Here is a 22,040-nt window from a genome sequence, read left to right on the forward strand (position 1 = left end):
CCCCAGAAAACCCCAAGAAATGGTTAGTCCTGGCCAGTGCCCTAAGGACTTTCGAATCCTAGCCCAGTCTCTCTTGTTTGACCATGCAGTGAAGCTACAGGGCCCAGTTCGCAAGCAGGCACAATCCCATTGACTTGCCCCTTTGCACTCCAGTGAACTTGCCCGCAGTGTTAAACTGGGGACATGACATTCACCTTTATGGCAGCAGAGAGGCTATAAACACAAGTTCCTTCAATCCAGGATCAAGCCAGCCCTGGCCAAACACTAGATCAGAAAGGACTCATACAGAATGACGTGGCCAGTAGATTTAGTTTTTGTATAAAAGCTTCTTTCCACTCTCCTCCATCTCCCAATACTTTCCTGTCTCTAAATCTCTCCCTCTAAAGTCTTTTTGTGCTAGCCGGGGGTTTCCTTAGCTTCCCACCTAATAGCAGAAGTGCAAGTGCTACCTTAGTTAGTTAACTCATTCCAGTTTATCCTGGAGGCCAACTTGTGACCGCAGTTTTGTTGAATTCAGCTTGTGGTCCAGTGCTTTTTGATCACATTCATCATTCGGGGTTTGGTGCTACTCTGTAAGCAGCATTTGATAAACCAAAAAGCGATTGTTACTGTTCTGCTGGCATCTGCTGTATAATTTTACAAAACCGCCAAGAAGTATTACATTGGCCCCTTTCTGATGTTTCACCTTGCAGTATCTTGAGCTTTATCTGGGGATTCAAATTCAAAGATGTTATTATGATTTCAAAGACCTTAGTTGCTATTGAAAGATGCAACTTAGCTGTTGCTGCACAAATAGGCCACAAATTATTATTTGAAATTCAGTGGAAATTCATTCAGAAATGCCAGATAACCTCATAACAACCACCACATATTGAATCTTAACCCAGAATGTTTCATAGCACAATTAGAAGACCAGGATTGGAGGCTTTCGTTATTAGTAATCCTAATTTTCTGTGGGAAAAGAGTATGTTATGATGATTTTTTAAAAACTGTAAATGCTTAATTTTTCTCCAAGAACCATTTAATTTCTACCAATTGTTCATTTCAACAGCATTTCATTGCATTTTGCAAGGTCACTAATTCTGGTCTTCAGTTATTGCAACCAAGAAAGATGAACTACCTGCTTCTGCTTGGACAACGATAGAATATAATATCCTCAGATGGGGTCAACTGGTGTAGCACCATTGACTGCAGTAGAGATATGCGGATTTATAGCAGCTGAGGACCTAGTCCTCTTGATATAAATATTATCCTTGAGATTTTATTCACCTTACTGAGGCAAAACTCCCCCATGCCGCTGCAAAGGAGAAGCCGCTGCTATTATACATCTACACATACAGGTAGAACTTCTAATTTCCAAAACACTCTCCAATCAGATCCTTGAATAGGTTCAAGGAGCATGTAGTGCAGGTTAGAAGGGTGTGTGTGTGTAATGGTGATGTAAAGCTTGTTTTTGCACTTCCCCAGCCCTGGGCTGCCACATGCCAGGTCAGCCCCCTGGCATGTTAGAGCAGCCTGACGAAGGCTGTAAATGACATCAGCTGACAATGCCCCGGAGTGACCGAAAGAGCAGCCTTGGATTGGCGAATTGGAGAGAAGCCCTGGCCACTTTCCTTTTAGGTTGGCCATGCCCCCATGCTAGCTGCAGGGATTGAGGCAGTCTAGTCCCCACTACACTGGCTGTAAACTACTGGAAGATTCCCCAAAATTGGGATGATTCTACAGAGTTCAGTTACACCAGCTCCAAGGGTAGGTTCCACAGGCAGTAAGGCATAAAACACCCACCCTGCACCCAACAATCTGAGCCGCCTTGTTCTTCTACCTGTCATTTGTACCGAAAGAAGGAACCAGCCATGAGCCAAAGAACCACCAATGACCTCCACTATACACAGTTTAGGAACCTCCAGTATTTTAGTGCTATACATTATTCTACTAATTCATGGATAAACATTTTGGGACAGATGACTACATGGTGATCCAAAGAGCTTGCATATATGCATATGCACAGGCAGGTCTAATGACTGCCTACACCAGCAGGTACTAAGCATACAGTTACGTAATCTGAACGTGCCTATGTCAGTCGTTTGCCCAGGCGGTGCCCGTTTTAAACTGTACCTACTGCAACATACTGAAAAGTGTCAGCGTTGAGATGTGAAAAATGTCAGGAGAGAGGAAGTGTTGAGCAATGAGATCAGTGACTGCATTTAAAGGACAGGTACACCACGATCAAAATCCATATTTGCAGCCACTTTGAGTCTAATGTTATCAGGTGATGAGTGAGTGGTGGTGCAGGGGGAAGGAAAGGAATGAGCTTTTACTGTTTGCTTCTGAGTGACAGCAAAAATGGGTGTGGTGTCTGTCAACCCAGGTGAAGCCTGACCTTTCGAAGACTTGAAGATGACCATGGAGGACTGAGCTGAAACAAGCCAGGCAACAGGAGTACCAACCACCAAATGGGTTTTCCTATCTCTCTGCTACACACACTCACTCTGATGCATGCATGTGCGCCCATTCAAACAGCAGACCTCCCATGAGTCTTTATCACAGCAGAGCTTTATCTAAAAACACACACACCCTTGTAGAAGTCTCTCTGCATGTTAATGCTGGAACCCCTTCCACAATTAGCAACAATCGCTAGGCAGCTGTTGCTAGGAAACCGGCCCTTGTTTATAGTGCTGAGGGTTTTCTGAACTTGGCAAACAACTTCTTTGGAACCTGTGTATATAAAGCAGAGGCAGATTTGATTTCAGAGCCACCACTTGCTGTTGTGAAGCTATCCTTCTCCATTCAGTGAGATAAGCAATCCACGCTCTACAGCAGTGTGTCTGCTGCTCCATAACGCGATGGTTTGGTTCCTTTAGACGCTCTTTTTATGGCCCTGCTAGAAGCCAAGTTTTCCAAGCAGAAGGAAGGACAGGGGACAGTGAAAGCTTTGCTACGGCATTTAGTGTCTGCTGAGCAAAGGTTAGAATTTCCATTACTTTACTTCACTTTAAGATGCGTTTGTTTTCTTTGAAAGAAACAAGAAGTGGAAGTACTGGTTGGAGCAATTCTAAAATCAAGGCAGAGATAAAGATACTGACTTATATTGCGCTGATTGGCTTTTCAATCACGTGGTCCCGTGGCAGAGTAATAGTGTCAGACTATGAACCTACTAGAAACTCTCTTCAATATTTTAATGTTCAAAATGAACGCTCTAAGATCTGATCTAAAACACACTGCAGCAAAGTCCTTCTGGGCCTATTCTCTGGGCTGAGTCAAAGCTCACAAGCTTAGCAGCCTGCTTTCACAAGCTAGTCTTCCTCACCTCCTGTCTTAAAAACTGTTGTGAAGTGTTGCAAGCTGCTTGTGCATCACACCCCACAAGGGGCTGAAGTGATCTTTAAATCTAGTTTGTAAAGTGATGTGAAGTCCTTTGGGATGAAAGACACTAAATAAATGCTGGCTGGAGTATTATGGTAGCATCACCTTTTCCTCATGGCTAATGTTCATTGTACTTAGTAGAATCTGTTATAGAGAGCTAGAGATTTATATATTGCTGTACAGATAAACTTGATGAAATTCTCATCTATACCAAGTCCCTTTTATACTCCTTGACGTGTAAATGTAATTTCTCCTATTTTATGGCCTCAGTCTTTATGCTAACAGAGTGGTAGCCACAGAAGAGTAGTACTTTTATGGTAGGGTGACCAGACAGCAAGTGTGAAAAATCAGGACAGGGGATGGAGGGGTAATAGGAGCCAATATAAGACAAACCTCCATATATCGGGACTGTCCATATAAAATCGGGACATCTGGTCACCCTAATTTAGGGTAAATATTCAAACTAAGGCCAGGGGATTTGCTCAAGTGATTCCCCTGACCCCAGGGGACACTTGTGAAGACAACTTCTCTCCCAGAAGGCTATGCCAGTAACTGAAGTTAAACCTGTGCATAATGCTGAGAAAAGAACATACCACCCAGTTTCTCTCTCTCCATCCAAAATTTCACAAAATTAGAATGCACTTTAGACTAGAGAAAGGCTCAAGGCCTAAAATCTGAGTTCTGATTTTGAACACCGCACAACAGTGATGTTTCAGACCTGGGGTTTTGGTTCAAACCTGCTACTGAATAGCCACTCGTGAAATAATAATAATAAATATCTAGCAAACGTTGGTGAGCGTTTTTAGGAGAGCTGATCGGAACATTTTCAGCTGAACAGGTTTCCATTGGAAAATGTGATTTTGTTGACACTGAAACATTTTGCAGGAACATGTTGATTTCAACAAAATTTTGTTTTGAAAAAAAATGGAAATGAAGCATTCTGAGGGTGGAAGTAGAATGTGTTGACATTGTCGACATGGCACGTTTCAGTTTTTCATTCTGAAATGACTTTTTGTTTCCATTTTTTTAAAGTTGAAATTGGAGTGAACCAGTTTGATTTATATCAATATGAAATGTCTCGATTGACCCCAAGTGAATTTTCTTTTACATTTTATTTCATGGGAGATTCCAAAAAGGTTTGTTTTCATTCCAATTCAATGCGAAAACAAATGTCAAAATAATGGAATTTCTCATGAAACAAAAACTCTGGTTCCTGCCCAGCTCTGATTGTTATCCCTCATTTATAAAGGGGGAGACTGAGGCATAACATAACTGTGATGTGGCCAAGAACACCCAGCGAATCAGTGGCAGCGACTTAATGTTCATCTGCTTCTCCCGCCCACTCACTCCAATAAATCACAGCTTTCCTTTAAAAAGGAACAAGTTTTAGGTAGGTCCATTTTGATGCCTTATTAACTCTACATTGTCTTTCAACCTGTGTTATGTCTAGCTCTATGAGAGCACGTAACACAATACACTTCTGTAATTTCCCATTTGTCCTGCCTCTACAATAAAGATTATACCATATATTTAGCCGTAACATTTATACATTTCCTGGAGGAATTGTCTAATGTTTGCTAATCTCAGACTATCTATTACCCTAGCTTGGAAAACCTATTTCCACACCTCCCCCCTTGCTCTAATCAGTGTTTCGGTTCCTCAAGCCTTGTGAATTAAGCATCCTTTTCTTAAAGAAACTCTTTGCTTGCTGCTTTTACTCTAAATCTCCATTCCTTCTCAAGGATTGGGGTTACAAGCCTGTCTCACTAAGGTTATTCTCCCACCTACTGCCTGAAGAATATTTGGTGTCAGTGCCCTAATGGAAGGTCTCATTTGTTGTCTTCACAGCCATTGTCCAGAACACAAGTGAGCTTCAGTTAGAGAGCTTCCCAGCAGGAAGTCTGTCTTCTATCCTGAGGCTGAACAGCAGGAGCCTGCTGACAATGATGGAGGTGGCATGGAAAAGGAAGGCGAGATGCAACTGAAAAATGAAGACACAGCTCCCAGATCCCAAGGCATGGCTCAGGACATAATGAGCAGGACCAGACTGAGGGAGAGCACCCATATAATTGCTGTGGATTTACAGGGCATCCCAAGAACTGGGTCTAATGTTACCAGAGAGGATGAAGTAGAAGGGGGGTTAGATAGAGAAGCTAGTAAAAGCAGAGGACAGTCACCAGCGAGCATGCTGCTGGAGAGTAACCTTACTAAACTGGACTTGGAAAGCAGTAACTGTGCACACCCAGATGGAAATGTGGGTCAGGATAAAGGTTCTGAGAAAGCCCAAGAACCAAAGGCAGCGACAAAAGTCGCATCTGAGGCCAGCCAAGCAAACGATAGCAAGGAGAACAGTATAGGTCTCAAGCCTTCCCAGATCATCCATGATTCTGGTGTAATTGCTGAAAATTCCCCTTCAAGCTCCAAATTAAATTCCAAGGGGACATTAGCAACGAGCATGAGGAAAAAGGGAACCAAGTCAATGACAAAAAAAGGAGCTAAGCAGCTGGTTGGATCCTCAGCAGCTGATACAGGTGAATCTTGGAGCCTTGGCTCTTAAATGTCAGTATTTAGTCATCAGGCTACATCCTCAGTTGGCATAAATGCCAATGGAGTGACAACAATTTATATGAGCTACAGATCTGATCTATAATCTCGTATCCAGTTGTATACAACTTGTATGCAAGGTTGTATACAGTTGGTTGCAACTGTATTGTATACAATTGCTACCTCTTATTAACAACACTGAAAACATCGGCGTGTGTCTCACCTCTAAAAAAAATCAAGTTAGAATTTACTGTCAGTGGCAAACCTCTAGTGAAACTGAAATCATTTAAATTAAGCTTTTAAGCTGAAAATTGGAAACATGGAGAGAAAAATAACCTGTCCATTAGCAGGAAATTTGAGTGAAGAAAAAATAAATCTCTTCATTAATAGGCAATTTGGCTGAAATGTCACAACATTTTTAGCGATAAATACAACAATCAGCACAGTCTTCTGATGTTTGCGTTGTTAAAAATCACATAGATGCACTGGTAGTAAAATGTATTTTAGTTCATTTCAAAGGGAAACATTTTAATAATGAGATAATCTTCAAGAATATGTTGATCTTTAAGGAAGATGCATTGACAATTTAGATGGAGTGAATGAGAATTGCAGGTAGGTTTAGGCTCTGGCTCCACAGACAGGGCAGCTAGATAGCAATCTGTTAGACCACCCTTTCTTTGACCGTAGAAAAAAGCAGACCCTATGTTGTCAACTGCTGATGCTTTTTGTTTCTTCTGGTAATAAATTTTCTTGAGTACAGAGTGACGGCATTGTGTGTGTGTCAAGAGCAGAAGCTAAGCTTCGTTATGAGGTGCTTATGCATTGACCTCATCTTGATAGACACAGTTTTAGGGGCCTAGATACTTTTGAAAATGCAACTAGGTGCTTAAATACCTTTAAAAATCTGGCCCTGAGTGACCACAATTCCCAATTAAGCCAACGAGCCAAATTCAGAGATGAGTATAATGATGTCTCAGATTCCGATGGAGTAATTTACTAGGCCCAATTACTCCATTTTAGCCTCCCTTAGTCTTTGCTCCCACTTAACTGACAAGCATCTTTTAACCCCTCCTACACATCTCCTCTCAGTATAGACTCACCTCTCAGTGTGTTAGACAGTCAGCATTGTTCATTGCCAGGATGTCCTGAAGATGACACTTCAGTGGTGGTTCTTTCTGGGAAGGACAATATAATGTCCCTATAGCAATCAGCGCCCTCCAGGGTGGAGATAGGATGGGTAGAGCAAATGACTAGCTTTATTCCGGTGTTGCCCCTATTCTGGCACCCATGGTTCTGTATCTTGGAGCTGACATAGAATCATAGAAGATTAGGACTGGAAGAGACATCAGAAGGTACTAGTCCAACCCCTTGCTCAAAGCAGGACAATCCAAAATGCATGTATCTGTCAGAGGAGCTTGCCTGAATGCTCCAACCGTTAGAGAAGGATGGGATGAACCAGTACATTAAGGGCCTGGTACAAAACCCATTGAAGTCAATGGAAGTCTTTCCACTGACTTTTAGTGGGCTTTGGATCAGGTTCTAGTGCAGAGTAGTAAGAAATCCAGATTCTAATCCCTGCACTATCACTCTATGACACTGAATAAATGACTTTACCTCTATGTGCTTCAGTTTCTCATGTGCCAGTATTAGTATTACGAGTCATCCCAAAATATACATTAGACACTTTGAGGCCTCCTAAACCGTAGACAAAATTTGTGCAGCTATTTGTTTATGCTCACTTTTAAACTCTCTTTTGCACAGGTGTCTGTGTGTTCAAAGTGAGTAACTGCAGGCAAAGTATCATTTTAGATGCACAAATATGGGATTCTGCACATGCAGATAGATGCCCACGAAGATTTGCAAGGCACAATTCAGAAGACTCATTTAGTATTTTGGTTCCAGTGGGGTTGCATGGGGGAAAGCAAGACCTGAATTTGGCCCTTCTGCTGTGGATTGGGTTTTTAATTAATAACTTGGATAGACTGGAGGACCTGTTTCATTATCCTCTCTTTAATAATTAGCTATCCAGAGATGCAAAACACACAAATAAATGCAAGGTAAAAGGACTTATGCTTAAACGATATGTGTCAAAAGATTCAAAGAGCAGGAAAGTTCATCTGTAATCTTTGTACGGAGACCCGGGGAATGGAACACTTTGATCTTCTTTCTCTGTGTAATTATGGAATCTCCCAGTATTAAACAGAGACAGGTATGTGTTCAGACTAATGGAAGAGTCTCCTTATCAGCACTTCAATCGCTGCAGTTTATTTCATGAGTTCATGTCTCAGGATAAATGGGATTGTTTAAAATTGGTTAATTTCTTAGCAACCTGGGTAAGGAGGATAAGAAAGCAAATAGCTCTAGAGAGAGCAGGAGTGAATGTTAAAAATAGACCTATAGATATTTAGATCCCGATTTCAAAGTGTACCAGTAACCGTGCTATAAAACTGCAGAGAGATGAGACCAGTTTTCGTGCTGGACGCCATTGTGAAAACAGATGTGTCTTGCTATGAACATCTTTTCACTCACTCCTGACACGGCACTACAGACAAGCTCCCCATATCACTCCTGTTGATAATGCTTCCCCTCCCCCTGCTCCTGACCCATACTACCAGTCATGCTCTGCACACTCACGCTGCTCAGGTAACGCTCCCCACATAGACTCAGGTCCTGTGGTGAGGGGTATCATAGAAAGATTAAATATATAGCTAAGAGTGAGAAGATGCCACAGACTTTCTGTGTAACCTTGGGAAAGTCCCTTTAACCTCTCTGGGCCTCAGTTCCCCATTGTAAAATGAAGAGAACAGCACTGCCCTATCTCACAGAGGTGTTATGAGGATACATCTATTAAAGACTGCGAGGCTCTGATATGAGAGCCAGATACAATTGTTTTAGCCACCTCTCACAGTTATTTACTTCTCTATTGATCACATTCCCCACCTCACAGCAGCCATTTTAGTCCTTCTCAGGTGTCTATACTTCTGGTCATATTTTCACATGCTGATGTAAAGAAATCTTCCTTTCTCTATGTTATCCAGGGAACATGAGGCTTGTAAGAGATAGGTACAGCTAGGTCCACATACAGACTATATTGATATAGTACCTCAGAACATGTTTGGCAACAAGGAGGAGATATAACCTGGCAGCCATTATATGCTCACGTCCCAGAATTTGGTATTTTTGGTGTTATTAGCTGAAATAATACAGGGCTGGGGAAAACATGTTCCCTTCCCCCCCATCTTCTCCCCACTCCATTGTTAACACCTATAGATATCCTGGATATCAGAGACTGGGTGATAGAGATGACCTCATCTGAGCTTCATAGAATTAATTATTAGACTAAATTTAATTCCCTGTGGTAACAGTTTATTTGCTTCATTAAGGAGGAAGAAAATTGACATCTTAGAGGTGTCTACATTGAGATAGTGTTCTGCGGTCATTGTTGCAGTATTTTTGTATTACGTAGTGTTCCGTAATTGCATCTGTGTTTGTATTTTTGAAAAACAAAATGAAAAAAATAAATATTTTAAAAGGGAAGAACGAGAAGAGAGTTTTAGGCAGAAAGCCAGGAAACACACTCTGTCCTGTTATTCTAGTCCCAATCACGAGCCAGGGTGCCATGGTGCCAGGGGCTGTATAAACACGCAATACAGATAAGGGTAAATAAAGAAGACAGTCCCTGCCCCATAGAGTTTACACTCCACTTCCTTTATATTGAGGAAGTAACACACTTTGCTAAGTGGTGAAGGTAGCAGGGAAACACGAATAAAAGAATCCTCAACAGAATTTATTGTAGACTGCACTTGACTGTGTAGATGACGCCTATGACACGCACATTGCAATGCAGGTAAATACTTATAAAATATTTCAATGAGCAAAATCTTGGCCCCATAGAAGTCAATATCAAAGTGCCATTGGCTTCACTGGAGTTAGGATTTCACCTCTGAACACAAATAAATTGTAAGGCACCATAAACCAGAAATACAGTAGAACAGGTAGCACGGGAGAACAGTTCAAATGGCTGACAGAGAATCTGGGGTCTCCGTAGCCTGCCTGCTTCCTGCTTTGTTTTTCACTTCAGGACCGAGTCCTGCTTCCACCTAAGACAATGGGAGTTTTGCTTCTGACTTCCATAGGGGTGAAATTATGTCTCTCTGCTCCTTTGTCCTTGTGCTATTTAGGCCAGATCCTGGGTGGGTGTCAACTGATATAACTTGGTTGGCTTCAGTGGAACGCCTCTAGTGTACCCTCGCCCAGGATCTGGCCCTCTGTGGTTGATTTTCACTCTGCTCAATTCTCAGTTCTGTTTTTTCCATCACATTTTTCCAGGAGATGCTTTTCTTCTTCTCCCTCCTGCTCCTTTGTTCATAGCAAAATATGAACCCCTGAGATCAAGTTGAACTTTCCAACCCACCATGACCAAGGGAGGTTCAAATTTGGCCAAATGAGTTTGCCCATCCCCATTAATGATACATTTCAGGAAGTGCCAATTAAACAGAGTTTCATCCAACTTCTGTTAATGTCAACTAGAATTTTTCCATCAACTCCAGTGAGAGTTGGATCAGACCCAAAGACTGCAGCAGTTCTAGTGTTGTCTGAAAGCACATTACCATGAATCATCAGAAATAATGTGAAGGGATACAATGCAGCCGAACACCTCCTGTTTTACAGTAAATGGAAGCAATGTCACTCAGTCAGAGCATGTTATTGGCTGAGAACCTCATATCTGTTTTGATTATTGGGAGCTTCGTTAGCATAACTTTTTCGCAAAATCATCTCTTCTTCCTTTTAAAAAATGCTTGGTAGTGCAATTCATTGAGAATGATGAATCTTATTTGTGTGAAAGCTGTGTCATTCTTTAGCCACTGTTTGGAATATTGACAAGGCACTGATGATACTATTATAAGTGCCATCAGGAACTTTGTAGTCAAATAATGCAGCATGGATTTATCGATGGGTATCCATGTTCCACTTGGTATTGCAAGAAGACAAAAAGGTATGTTCAGGGCCTCTTACTCAAAATAATTTTTGCACACATATTGGTTTGTATTTATCTGTAGATTAGAACTGCATAAACGTGACAAAAACTTCTGCACAGACCTTTTCCCTTTTCACTTTGTGCCGTTTCATGACCCAGGAATTTTGCTAGTCACAGAATCTCAAATGTCGCTCTGAACATTCAGTGGAAAAAACTCTGCCACAGATGTAACAGCCCGTTGTCTGCACCCATAGATTATACCTCTTGCCCTGCTGACTTATTTCAACCAATGGCCTTGCAGCATGCAAATAAGAGGAATAGGGGTGTTGAAAGGGAAGCAAGAAGAAGGTGGCCGATGTCATAATACAACCGGTTAGCAGTGAGTGGAGCTGTGCTGTTTAGACGCAGCAGTGGGAGAAAAGGGTGTAACTGTGGATGTAACTTTCCCACCATTCCACAATGGGCCGTGGGTGGAGAAAAAGGGTTAGGGAGACAAGGAGAAAGGGCTGGGAGAGCCACCAAGACATAGAATGCTCACAGGATAGAGAATCCAAAAGACATGGCATCCGTGTAACTTTCACAGGTATCAAAAGGATCAGGAAATCCTACACTGGTGAGCAGCGTCTTCCAGCAACTTTACAACTGGATTTTAACTGCTAGCAAATGCCACAACTCCCCTGCCTGCTTCCCTCCCCTTCCCGTTGTTAGCGGATGATGTAATGTCTCATTTTAACAGCCTGGTATGTGAGGCTAAGATGCTTTGGTGTATTATACAAACAGAGTCACCGTCCCACACAGAACAGAGCTGAAGGGACAGAAGTACCAAGTCAGCATCACTAAACCCTGTTATGAAGCTAGATGGGAGCGTGTGGTGTAGTAGATAGAACAGCGGAGTAGAAATCAGGCCTTTTCGGGTTCTGTGCCTGGCCCTGTAACCTGGGATAAAACATCTCTCCGAACCTGTTTCCTTATCTGTGAAATGGGAATAATGCTTCCCTACCTCACCCGGGGGGTTGTGAGGGTTAATTAATTTAAACAGAACAGCAGCATGTAATTATAATAACCAAAAGTTTGCCATTAACAGCTTGACTGGGGGCTAGTTGTGAAATACAAGGGGTTCAGGATGGGGGAGGACTGGAAATCTTTTGGCAGAAGGAGGCAACCCAGCAAGAAAAAAATCATAAAAATACCAAATCAGAGAGGAGAGCCTGGAGTATTTTGGAGAAGAATTCAGGGGGAGCGGGTCCTCATGGGGGCTTATAAGAATATAAGAACGGCCATCAGAACAATGGTTTGCCTAGCCCAGCATCCAGTGCAAGGCGCTTCAGAGGGAATGAAGAAGGAACGATCCATGCCCTGTCATCCACTCCCAGCTTCTGGCAATCAGAGGCCAGGGATACCAAGACCATGTGGTTGCATCCCTGACCATCTTGGCTAATGTCCATTGATGGACCTCTCCTGTATGAATTTATCTCATTCTTTTTTGAATCCCATTATATTTTCAGCCTTCACTATGTCCCCTGGCAACGAGTTCCACAGGTTGACTGCGTTGTGGTGTTTCTCTCTCTCTCTTCTGCCCAGTACACTCTATGCTATCCAGGGCGAAAGCATGTTCATTAGAGATCCTTCTGTAAACTGACACTGTAAAACACAGAGGTAAAAATGTGGATAAATCTCAAAGAGTGAAATCCTGGCCCTATTGAAGTCAATAGCAAAACTCCCATTGGTTTCACTCAAACATATTAGCATTGTCAGGGTATCAGATATCACAGGTTCTATTATAACGTGATATTGTGTGAGTGCAGCTGGTGTCATAGTAATTATCATCTGCCTTGTAAACACACTTAGTCCTTTTCCCCAGCACAATTTATCTTTGTATTAAGCTGTGAAACTCTTTAGGAAACAACATACTGATTGGTCCCCCACCTCCAATACCCCTGGCAGTTAACCCAATTCTAAGTTTCTAGGCCATGGCTGACTGATGTAGCTAGTTGAGGGAATTATTCATATATAGATTATGTAACGCTGCATGCTGCAGAAAGGCTTTCAAATGGCAGCTTTCAAATAAATGATCTGAGAGAATATCTTTGGACTTTTACTTTTTCATTCTTTATTCAAGCTTTTTGGATCTGATTTTCAAAGGCAATGAGCACATATGACTTCAACTGAAGCCAACAGAGTGGCAAATTCTCAGCTCCTCTGACACGGAAGCCTTTTACATTTTATGGCCTATGTTTTTATTTCACTGGAGGCAAGAAGAGTGAGGCTGACACCCAGATCCTAGGCTAAGGATGGAGCAAGGGTCTCAACTTCTAAAAACTCAGTTTGGAGTTTGGGTCTGATGGGATGGGCAGGAACAATTTGTGTTGTGGGGATCACAAGAGCCATTGAGCCAAACTCTCAACCCTGTATATGATGGAAACCACTTCAAGCCAGGGGTGTGGCAGCTCCCCAGCATCTCTAGCTCCAGCACCTGAGACAGGGTAGCCAGCTGCAGTGAAGGCAGTAAGACCTGATGCTCTTTAGACAGGGAAAATAAACACAGGCTGGGTGTCCAGCCCAGGTTTTGGATAGAGAGAGATGAAAGCCACTGGATATGAGTGCGGACACCTGAGTTCTGGGAAATTTCCACTCTGAATCCAGAGCCTAATTTCATAACTGGCCCCATACTCTTCGGAAACCTCATCTCTCAACACCCCGCAACTTTGGATAAGTCCAAATCCCGAGCTGAACTTTGCATTTCAGTCAACTCTCTATTTTGATACTGACCTGGTTGTTCATATGAAGTTCAGTCTCCCTGGCCCATTCACTCCTTGGTCTTTTCAGCTGAGATAGCAGATAAGAGGGACAAAGACAGTGGTGGCTTTTTGTGATGTGGACACTTGGGCACAAGGAATGTACTGGACAGAGACCACCAACTTTTTTCACATAAAATAGATCACCACTGGGGAAAGGTCTTTGGACAAGATTCACAGGCCTAGTCAAGATTCAAACCAGCCTCCCCAGAGATGAAAAGATCCAGGTCCTAAGCCAATGAATTCCTTTAAGTCAATTAATTGCTTCTTCTGCTAACCTGTTTTGGAGAGTGTGTTTATACAAGGTGAAGGTTAATCAGCTAGAAATTGTCCACCAAAAAGTTGTTAGTTTGTATTCAAGTTGATTGATTGCTTTTTTTGTTGAAAGTGACAGTATGGTATGTGGCATTTGAGTGTTCTGTTTTGTTAGGGCTACAAGCAAATGCTGCATCATTTTAACTGTACTGGGATTGTTACAATCGTATAAATCCCCCCCCCCCCAAGACATGGACACAGGTATATCAGTATAAATGTGCTTCCACTGCGATAGTCTATTGGAAGGGAAATAAGATATACTGGTATAAGTCACCTTTATGCAAGTATAACTGACTTCACCCGAGGGATTGTACCAGTATAACTATATTGGTTAAAAATCACAACGCTTTGGTGACATATTTATACTGGTACACGATCTGCATGCAGATCCAATTCTATTAGAGATCTGGAAATATGAAGGCAAACTTTTCAGGGTTACTATCCACCTAACAACCCCTTCCTATCTTCTTCAGCCTCAATCAGAGTCACAGATGACATCACACTAACATTATGATCACTAAACCCAACTTTTAGATGCTATGGCTTCAGGGCAAGATGCAGATGCACCATCGATTGCCTCAACAAAAAATGTCTGCACGAAAAGGGTGCTTTGCTTCCCACCTTTCTTAACAATCAAAAGGCCCCCATACTTTTCAGGTAGGAGAGATGGAATACTTATTGTTTTAGAATATAATGCTACAAGTGCTGTGCAGATGAAACACCAAGGGCTTGATTCACCATTGTGTTTCTTCCGTGATACAGCTGAATAATTTTGCTGAAGTCAGAGGTTTCAGCAGCACAAAACTGGAGTAAAATGGTAGTAAATCAAGCCCTGTTTGTGCAATAAATGGTGGGACCGTAATGTTTGAGGTTTAGAAAAGATTTCCTTTTTTCGCTTTTGTTAGCCAATGCTTGTTACAGAAACCTCATGCTCTCTGATGAGGAAGCTCCTCAGAACTACCCAATGAAAACCTGTTTGGAACTCTTCCTGGTCAGATAATGTTCTCCTAGAGATCCTTGATTAGATTACTTGGCACATAGTGTTTGCAGATTTCACCACATCAGTGACAATTGCTCCTTAAACAGCTAGGAGACAGGATTTCCATTACTGACAGCAGAGCGAGAGAGAGAGAGAATGGATGTATGTATATGACCTGATTTTGAAAAACCAGTGTCAATGTGTCACTTCCTTTTTGTTTTCACCAGCAAAATTAAAGGCACAATCAATGCCAGTTAGACCTATAAATACTTGATTTCCATTAACTGTGTACACAAATATTTGTGTGTTGGGGGGGAGAAGAGAACCAGATTTTAAAGCTTTGGACCATATCATGAAAATCCTTAGTACACCAAGATCGAGTGCCACCCATTCCCCTGGGAGTTTTACATTAGCAATACACAATATACACCCAAATATAACTGATCTCACAGAAAACACAATATAGTCAGGCCAGAGCGTATTTGAAGAAATGGGTCCTGTGAGTCCTTGGTGGTTTCCTCAGGATTCACCCCTATTTTACAACTTTAACCCTCGTCGTCTCCACCATTTACCTAGCCAATAATCCAAAGATTCCTTTGGAAGCATAGAAACGATGCATGCAATTCATTCAGTTTCTCTTCTGAGCAACACATGTTATTTCTTTCATCTGCTAAAGCTGAGTACTGCGTCTGCAGTACCCTTAGTCTGTGCTCCTGTAAATTCCACTATCCCTGTCTGCCATGAGAGACCATCACTATGAACTGATCTAAGATCTCACACCAACATTCTTGTAGGCCACTTGGTCTAAGTGTGCCAAACCTCAAACCCTTGTCATGATGCACATTGCACTTCATGGGCTCCTCACAAGCAGCCCTTATACTCAGGCAAAGCACCCAGTGAAATTTTCCCCTGAGTGAGAACTTCAGGACCTGGTTCTTAGACTTTTAACTGCAAGAAACCTGCAAGTTCTCTCCTGTGTCACTGGCTGACAGAGAATCACTTCTGTTGGTGCTGGGATCTTCCATACACAAAGCTACAATTCTGATTAGTTCAGAGACACAGAGGAGAACCTGCTGGGACTGCAGCGGGCTGCACCCGAGCCAGGTTTTACTGTAGGGTGGTAGAGCATGAGATTCAAAATCCTTGCTGGGAAGATGGGCTTTCTGAATGGTCTCCAGCCCTTAATCTCAATTGCCTGACCGCTTCCCCAGTACACACAGGAAGAGCTCCCACCCATTAGCCACAAAATCTGCCTGTGAGAAAAAAGTAGCAGTGGCTTAGGATTTATTCTACACACCCACACGTAGCCCTCTGCACAAACCACCGCTGAGAGGAACACGAATAATTGGTGCAGCAGGATGGGTGTGCATACGTGATGGCCACCCTCCGGGCCAATACACCAGGGATTTCCAGAGCTAAATGCAGGAGCGGCTTCAGCTTGAGCTAAAGGGTCAAGGTGCTATAGCTGGGGGCTGTAATGACTCATCTCCGCGGTGGATCAGCACAGAGGGGGACCGGTCACACATCAGTGAGTGAGTGACACATGGAAGCCACTGATGGGGCAATAGGGTCTCTATATAAACATCATCCCTGCTCCTCAAATGCCCCCGACAACTCTTGGCATAGGGGGCCCGAGGCAAGCATGGGCCTTTTCGTGGATTACTTGCGGGGGGGAGTCGTCAGGTAGACAACTCAGCCCCTTCTCTCTTCACTGCACACAGGTTTTTGGGTTTTTTTAGTGAGTGTGTATGTTCTGCACCGTGGCAGAATTAAGCCCTACGTGTGCTGTAAAGTATACACAGAAAAAAGGGTAACAATAGCAGAGATGGCTTTTATTTGGAATAATGAATTGGGTGGGAGAGCTGTAGGTACAGTCTCACACCTCTATAATAATGCCTTTCCCATTAGCTGTATCCTTCAACCTGCAAATGGCAAATATTTGAAAACAAATATGTTTAACGTGTCAGGAGACTGGCCAGCGGCCACAAAACAAATAGTATGAACCCAGGACTGGGCCAGGCACTTAGGTCTTCCATCTTTGGAGGCAAGAGTTTGACTTCTAATAAAAACATCAGCCAAAAATTCACTTTGTGATTGGCCTGGTCCCCTGAGGCACCAGCGTCTGGAGGTTTTGCAGGTCTGACCAAGCCCCATGCCCACCTATGACCCAGCATAACTGAGAATGAGAGAGTCATAATCCTAATCCCAAACTCTTTACCTGGGATTTATTCAGTCCTTGCTTTGGCAAAACTCCCAGTGGGTTTAATTCTGAAAATCTTCATTCACAACAGTCATTCCTTGCTCGTGTAAATTCCATTCCATCATGTAAGGAGCTGGATTAAGGATTAAATTACAACCTGCATCTCTGGGTCACACCTGTCCCAGGGTTGGTCCTCTTTCCAGTCCATCCCATTGCATTGTCTCTAGCTACTGACCCTTTGCTTGCCTGCCCTTGCTGTCTCTGACCCCCTCCTCTTTCTGCGCCTACCCACTCATGGCCACAGCAGAAGCAAGTGGGTGCTGTTAATGACATTCCTGGATAACACACCCACCCTGCTGCTGTGCAAGGGGTCACAGATGTGAACTTTTTGACTGCAAGATGTTATCCTGTATCAAAGAACTAGAGATGGGCCAAACCCAGGATCTGAACACTCCTGGACTTTGGGGAAATTCTGCTCTGGGTCCTGATGTGAATTATGGAGCTAGTCTCCAAGGAAGATATCAGGTGCGGCTTACTCCCATAATGCTGGTTCACCAGTGGTAAGTGCATTTAGCATTAACAGGTTCATCTCTGTCTTCTTTGTTCACAGATTCCACATACTTAGGAAGCAGCAAGTTCAGGTGTATTTTCGGAAAGGAATTGCTGAAAATCAGGGGCATTAAGAACAAACGCAGTAGGCAACCCTTCCCTTTCCCCCCTTCTGTTCTTTCTTCGTGCTTATTAGATGGCATAATAAATAATCAATAATAATAATAATAACAAATTGTGATTGTTATATGCAAGTATAAGATACTATGGTGATGGGTATCTGGGTGCAATTTATAAGGTGTAAAATTCAGTTGTCTTAACATTTCCAAATTAAGGAGATGATAAACATAGGAACTTATTTTTCCAAATCCTTGAGCAGAAAACTCTGCTCTTCAAGAATTTTGTAACAAGATCCAGTCATAAGAGGAGAAAATAACAATAATTGATAGTTTCTATCCAAGTAATTTTTAAAAGTACTTTCAAGGGTCTATAGATTGTGAATCCAATTTTCAAACATGGGCATCCCATACTAAGACACAAATTACCACTGGGTAATTTACCATATTACCATATAAAATGGGCATTTACTTGTCTAATTGCTGATGTGAGCATCCAAATGAAGGCAACTGCATTTGAAAACTGGGCTCTGTCCTTTTTCAGCTACCTCCTATTCCAGGGAAAGATGGAGGTTTTAATGTCAAAATTTGTGACTTTATTTAGGTTCTCATCTTTAGACAGTTTAGACTATTCATTCGTATTATGGCTGAAGACCTTGCAAGTGACCCAGTACTTTTATTTATGGTTTGATTCAGATTGTGATTGTTTTAATTTGATAATCTCTTAGAATCAGCCCTTCAAGTGGCATAAATCAGTGAAATTCCAGTGGAGTTACATGGATTTACTCCAGTGGAAGAGCTCTCCATCCATCTTTTTTCTGATTTACTGGAAAACACAGAGGATATTATCCCACAGCTGCATTGTGGCTGTGCTCTGGTCCCACAGAAGTCAATATCATCTTTGCATTTATTAGGTTGCCTGGCAGCAGGGGTTCTGGAACAATGAGTGATTGGTTTTGGAAACTGTCATGGCATCAAGGTTCTATATCTGGTCTGTACAGAGAAGTAACTGGCAAACAGCCTTAGGTATAGTCGCTGAAATGCCAGGGCATTATTTCCCAGTGTTTTCTAATTGTTCAGTACAATGATCCACCCTCGGTTATTATCTACTGGTACTATAATAGCACCTAGAGGCCTCTGTTGAGCTCAAAACCCCATTCCACTAAGTGCAGCACAGACACATAAGAGATAGTTTCTGTTACAAAGACCTTCCCATCTAGAACAACAATACACACAGTCGAGGGCATAAAAATCATGATCTCCATTGCCAAGATGGAGAACTTATGCACAGAGAGAATAAGTGACCCGCCCAGGGTCACACAGAAAATCTGTGGCAGAGGCAGAAATGGAATCTAGCTCTCCTGAGTCCTAGTCTAGTGCCTCACCCACAAGACTGTCCTTCCTAAAAAAGCCCAAAGTTAGAATTATGCCTGCTGATTGCTGGCACTAGATACCAGCCTCGTCATTCTCTCCAGGAAATCACACTGCAGCTGTTGAAGACGGGACCGATCTCATTAGCTTTGTTCTGAAAATCATTATTATCCCCTTCTAGTTCATCAGCATCTGAGCCTTAGCATCTGAGAATAAGTAACAGAACCATGGCAAACCCTGATCTGATTAGTTACCAGTCTGAAGCTGGCTGAACGTTTCTCATTCCCACCCACACAACTCCTACGGTCGTGTCACCGCAATTAATTTATGCCGTTCCATTTCCTGGCCGCCTATCACTGAGAACGGGACCTCAGAGCCGTCACTTTCTGCATGCGCAGCAAAATTCTATAGGCTTCAAACAAACTCATGATCATCTGCTTCAAAGCGTGGTTAGCTTAGCTAGAGTCCACGTTCTAATGTAGTGGCTTATTCTTCAGCCCCAACCTTTGCAAAACTCCTGCCTACTCTGTGGTCCTGAATTTTTGATATGGATAATGGAGTTATAGGCATTTTTATGGCCCCATCGCTATAATACCTGAGAACCTTACAAACATTAACGAATCTATTCTTGCAACTCCTGCTAAAATAGGGAGGTGCCATTCTCCATTTTATAGCTAGGGAAACTGAGGCATTGAGAGATGAAATGACTTGCCCAAGATCATATAGGGACTCTGTGGCAAATCTAGGAATTGAACTCAGATCTCCTGAGTCCCAGCTGAGTGCTTTAAACATAATATCTTGCATTTACTCTAATCCCTGTCAATACTGAGTAAGACTGTTACCATAGGCCAATGCAGATTTAGGATAAGTTTTTTCTGTAAATCTCTGCTCTGTTCCAGTTTTTTTAATTTCCTTTTGTTCACACACCCAAATATATGCCATCAGTTTAATATCCAATCCCTCTTCTATCTAAGGACCATGCCCTGCACTGGCCATTGAATAGACTGGACGATCTAACAGCATATGTGCGTTTCCATTGCTAGCGTCTGCTGAGATAGTGCTTTTGATAGAGAAGACCTCGCTAGCCTGGCTCATGTCTCCCTCTTTCTAATTCTTGCAGCTGCTTTTAGCGCATCTGAAGTGGAGCTGGTGGATGAAGCCAAGTTCAAAATAGATCAGCCGGAAGACAAGAAGCTGGAGGACCCTCAGTCATCAGGGCCGTTCTTTTACATTGGCGGTGCTAATGGGGCTGGACTGTAAGTCATTCTTCTCCCCAGAGACTTCTGTGTAATTAGATTAACAGATTTTAAGGCCAGCAGGGACTATTATGATCACGTAGTTTGATCGTCTGCAAAGCATAGGCCTTAGGCCCTCCCCTCGCTAATCTCTGCAGTATCAAACCCATAACTTCAGTTCAGCAATAGCTCGTCTTTTTGAAAGACAGCCAGTCTTGATTTCAATACTGCAAGCGATGGAGAATCCACCCTGGCACTCAGAGTTTGTTCTGATGGTTAAGTGTCACTGTTTATAAACGGAGCCTCTCTCTAGTCTGAATTTGTCTTGCTTCAGCCTCCAGCCACTGGATGTTGTTATACCTTTTCCTGCCAGCTTCAAGAGCTGACTACTATCCAAAATCTATTCCCCTGCAGGTATTTGATCACAGCCTGCAAATCACCTCAATCTTCTCTTTTGATAAGATCAGAGCATCTCAAGCCTCTCACTAGAAGACATTTCCACCCCCCGACCTCAAGTCATTCTTGTAACTTTCCAATTTGCCAACATCCTTTTTGAGTTGCAGTCACCGGAACCTGACACAGAACAGGAGCAAACTTTGGGGCCCTGTCCCGTTCCTTGCTACAGTTTCATGGGCTTTCCCCATTAACTCTTCAGGTGCCACCACACTGAGTTTACAAACACATTCAGTTTTTCCAGTGGCTACTTAGCTGTTCTCTCTTCCCCCTCATTTCTGAAGTCTTAGGCAGAGCGATTTGTTACCAAGCCAGCACAGATGAATCAGGGCTTCCACAGGTACCATTTCCCTCCTAACTGAAATAGCCCCATTTGATCAGCTCAGCCTTCATTAATGAGGTCTGTACCACCATCATCATCACCTCTCAAAAACCCCAGGACAGTCCCACAAGGGTACACTTTAATTAACTACAGAAGGGAGAAGCCCCCTCTCCCCCACCTCAGGACTTGTAGGGGTTGTTGAGTCAGCTCTCTAGGGACAATCTTAGGGAATTGAAGGACTCTGAGCTAATTCACTCTTCATTAAAAGCAGTGGCTGCTTTGCTATTTTGTTCTCCACGCAGGGTGAGCGTCTACTGCAGGAGCAAAGGCTGGCAGCGTATCCATGACAACAAAAGGGAGGATTACAAACTGAAATGGTGCGAGACCAAGAGCCGAGAGACCTATTACAACTTCAAAGAAGGTAAGAGGTCAAAGTGGTGGCGGGGAGAGGGAGGGAATACTGGACTCGTAGAGCTACAAGGAGGAGGATTTCGGTTCCCTGGCAGGGCACCACTACAGGAGCAATGGACACAGAACTGAACTCGGAGCTGTTTTGCAGCAGCTGGGTGAAGAGGACATTAAAGCTGCCTTTCAACCAAGTGGGTGAAGCTTGGTGGAGAAGATGCCGCTGTGATTGCTCAGCCACCATGGTGATGGGGGCAGTATAAAGATGCAGACCCAGAGAGCGAGCATCAGGTTGGTACTGCCATGGGTGGATTGCATTCTTATCTATCAAGCTGCAAACTCAATCCAATATTATATCCATAGAGCACCAAATGACCAAACCAGGCGATGCACCCAGCCTTCTAGGCGGAGACAG

The 22,040-nt window shown here is 42.9% G+C and overlaps 2 protein-coding genes across 3 annotated transcripts in view; both read left to right on the forward strand.

Annotated features, from left to right (window-relative positions):
- Positions 1 to 858, forward strand: part of LOC115637062 — a 151,920-nt gene extending 151,062 nt beyond the window's left edge. The window contains exon 6 of the mRNA XM_030537900.1: positions 693 to 858. Coding sequence (XP_030393760.1) covers positions 693 to 858 — 166 coding nt within the window. The remainder of the gene's footprint in view (positions 1 to 692) is intronic.
- A 1,910-nt stretch (positions 859 to 2,768) lies between these two features.
- Positions 2,769 to 22,040, forward strand: part of TTLL10 (tubulin tyrosine ligase like 10) — a 46,252-nt gene continuing 26,980 nt past the window's right edge. The window contains exons 1-4 of one of the 2 annotated variants that reach the window (XM_030537855.1): positions 2,769 to 2,964; positions 5,212 to 5,894; positions 20,331 to 20,466; positions 21,523 to 21,641. In XM_030537855.1, the coding sequence (XP_030393715.1) occupies positions 5,321 to 5,894; positions 20,331 to 20,466; positions 21,523 to 21,641 (829 nt within the window). In that variant the 5' untranslated portion in view covers positions 2,769 to 2,964; positions 5,212 to 5,320. Of the gene's footprint in view, positions 2,965 to 4,626; positions 4,754 to 5,211; positions 5,895 to 20,330; positions 20,467 to 21,522; positions 21,642 to 22,040 lie in introns of those variants that run through there. The other variant, XM_030537856.1, reaches the window with a different exon arrangement.

The sequence above is a fragment of the Gopherus evgoodei genome, chromosome 18, assembly GCF_007399415.2.
Source record: "Gopherus evgoodei ecotype Sinaloan lineage chromosome 18, rGopEvg1_v1.p, whole genome shotgun sequence".
NCBI lineage: Eukaryota > Metazoa > Chordata > Testudines > Testudinidae > Gopherus > Gopherus evgoodei.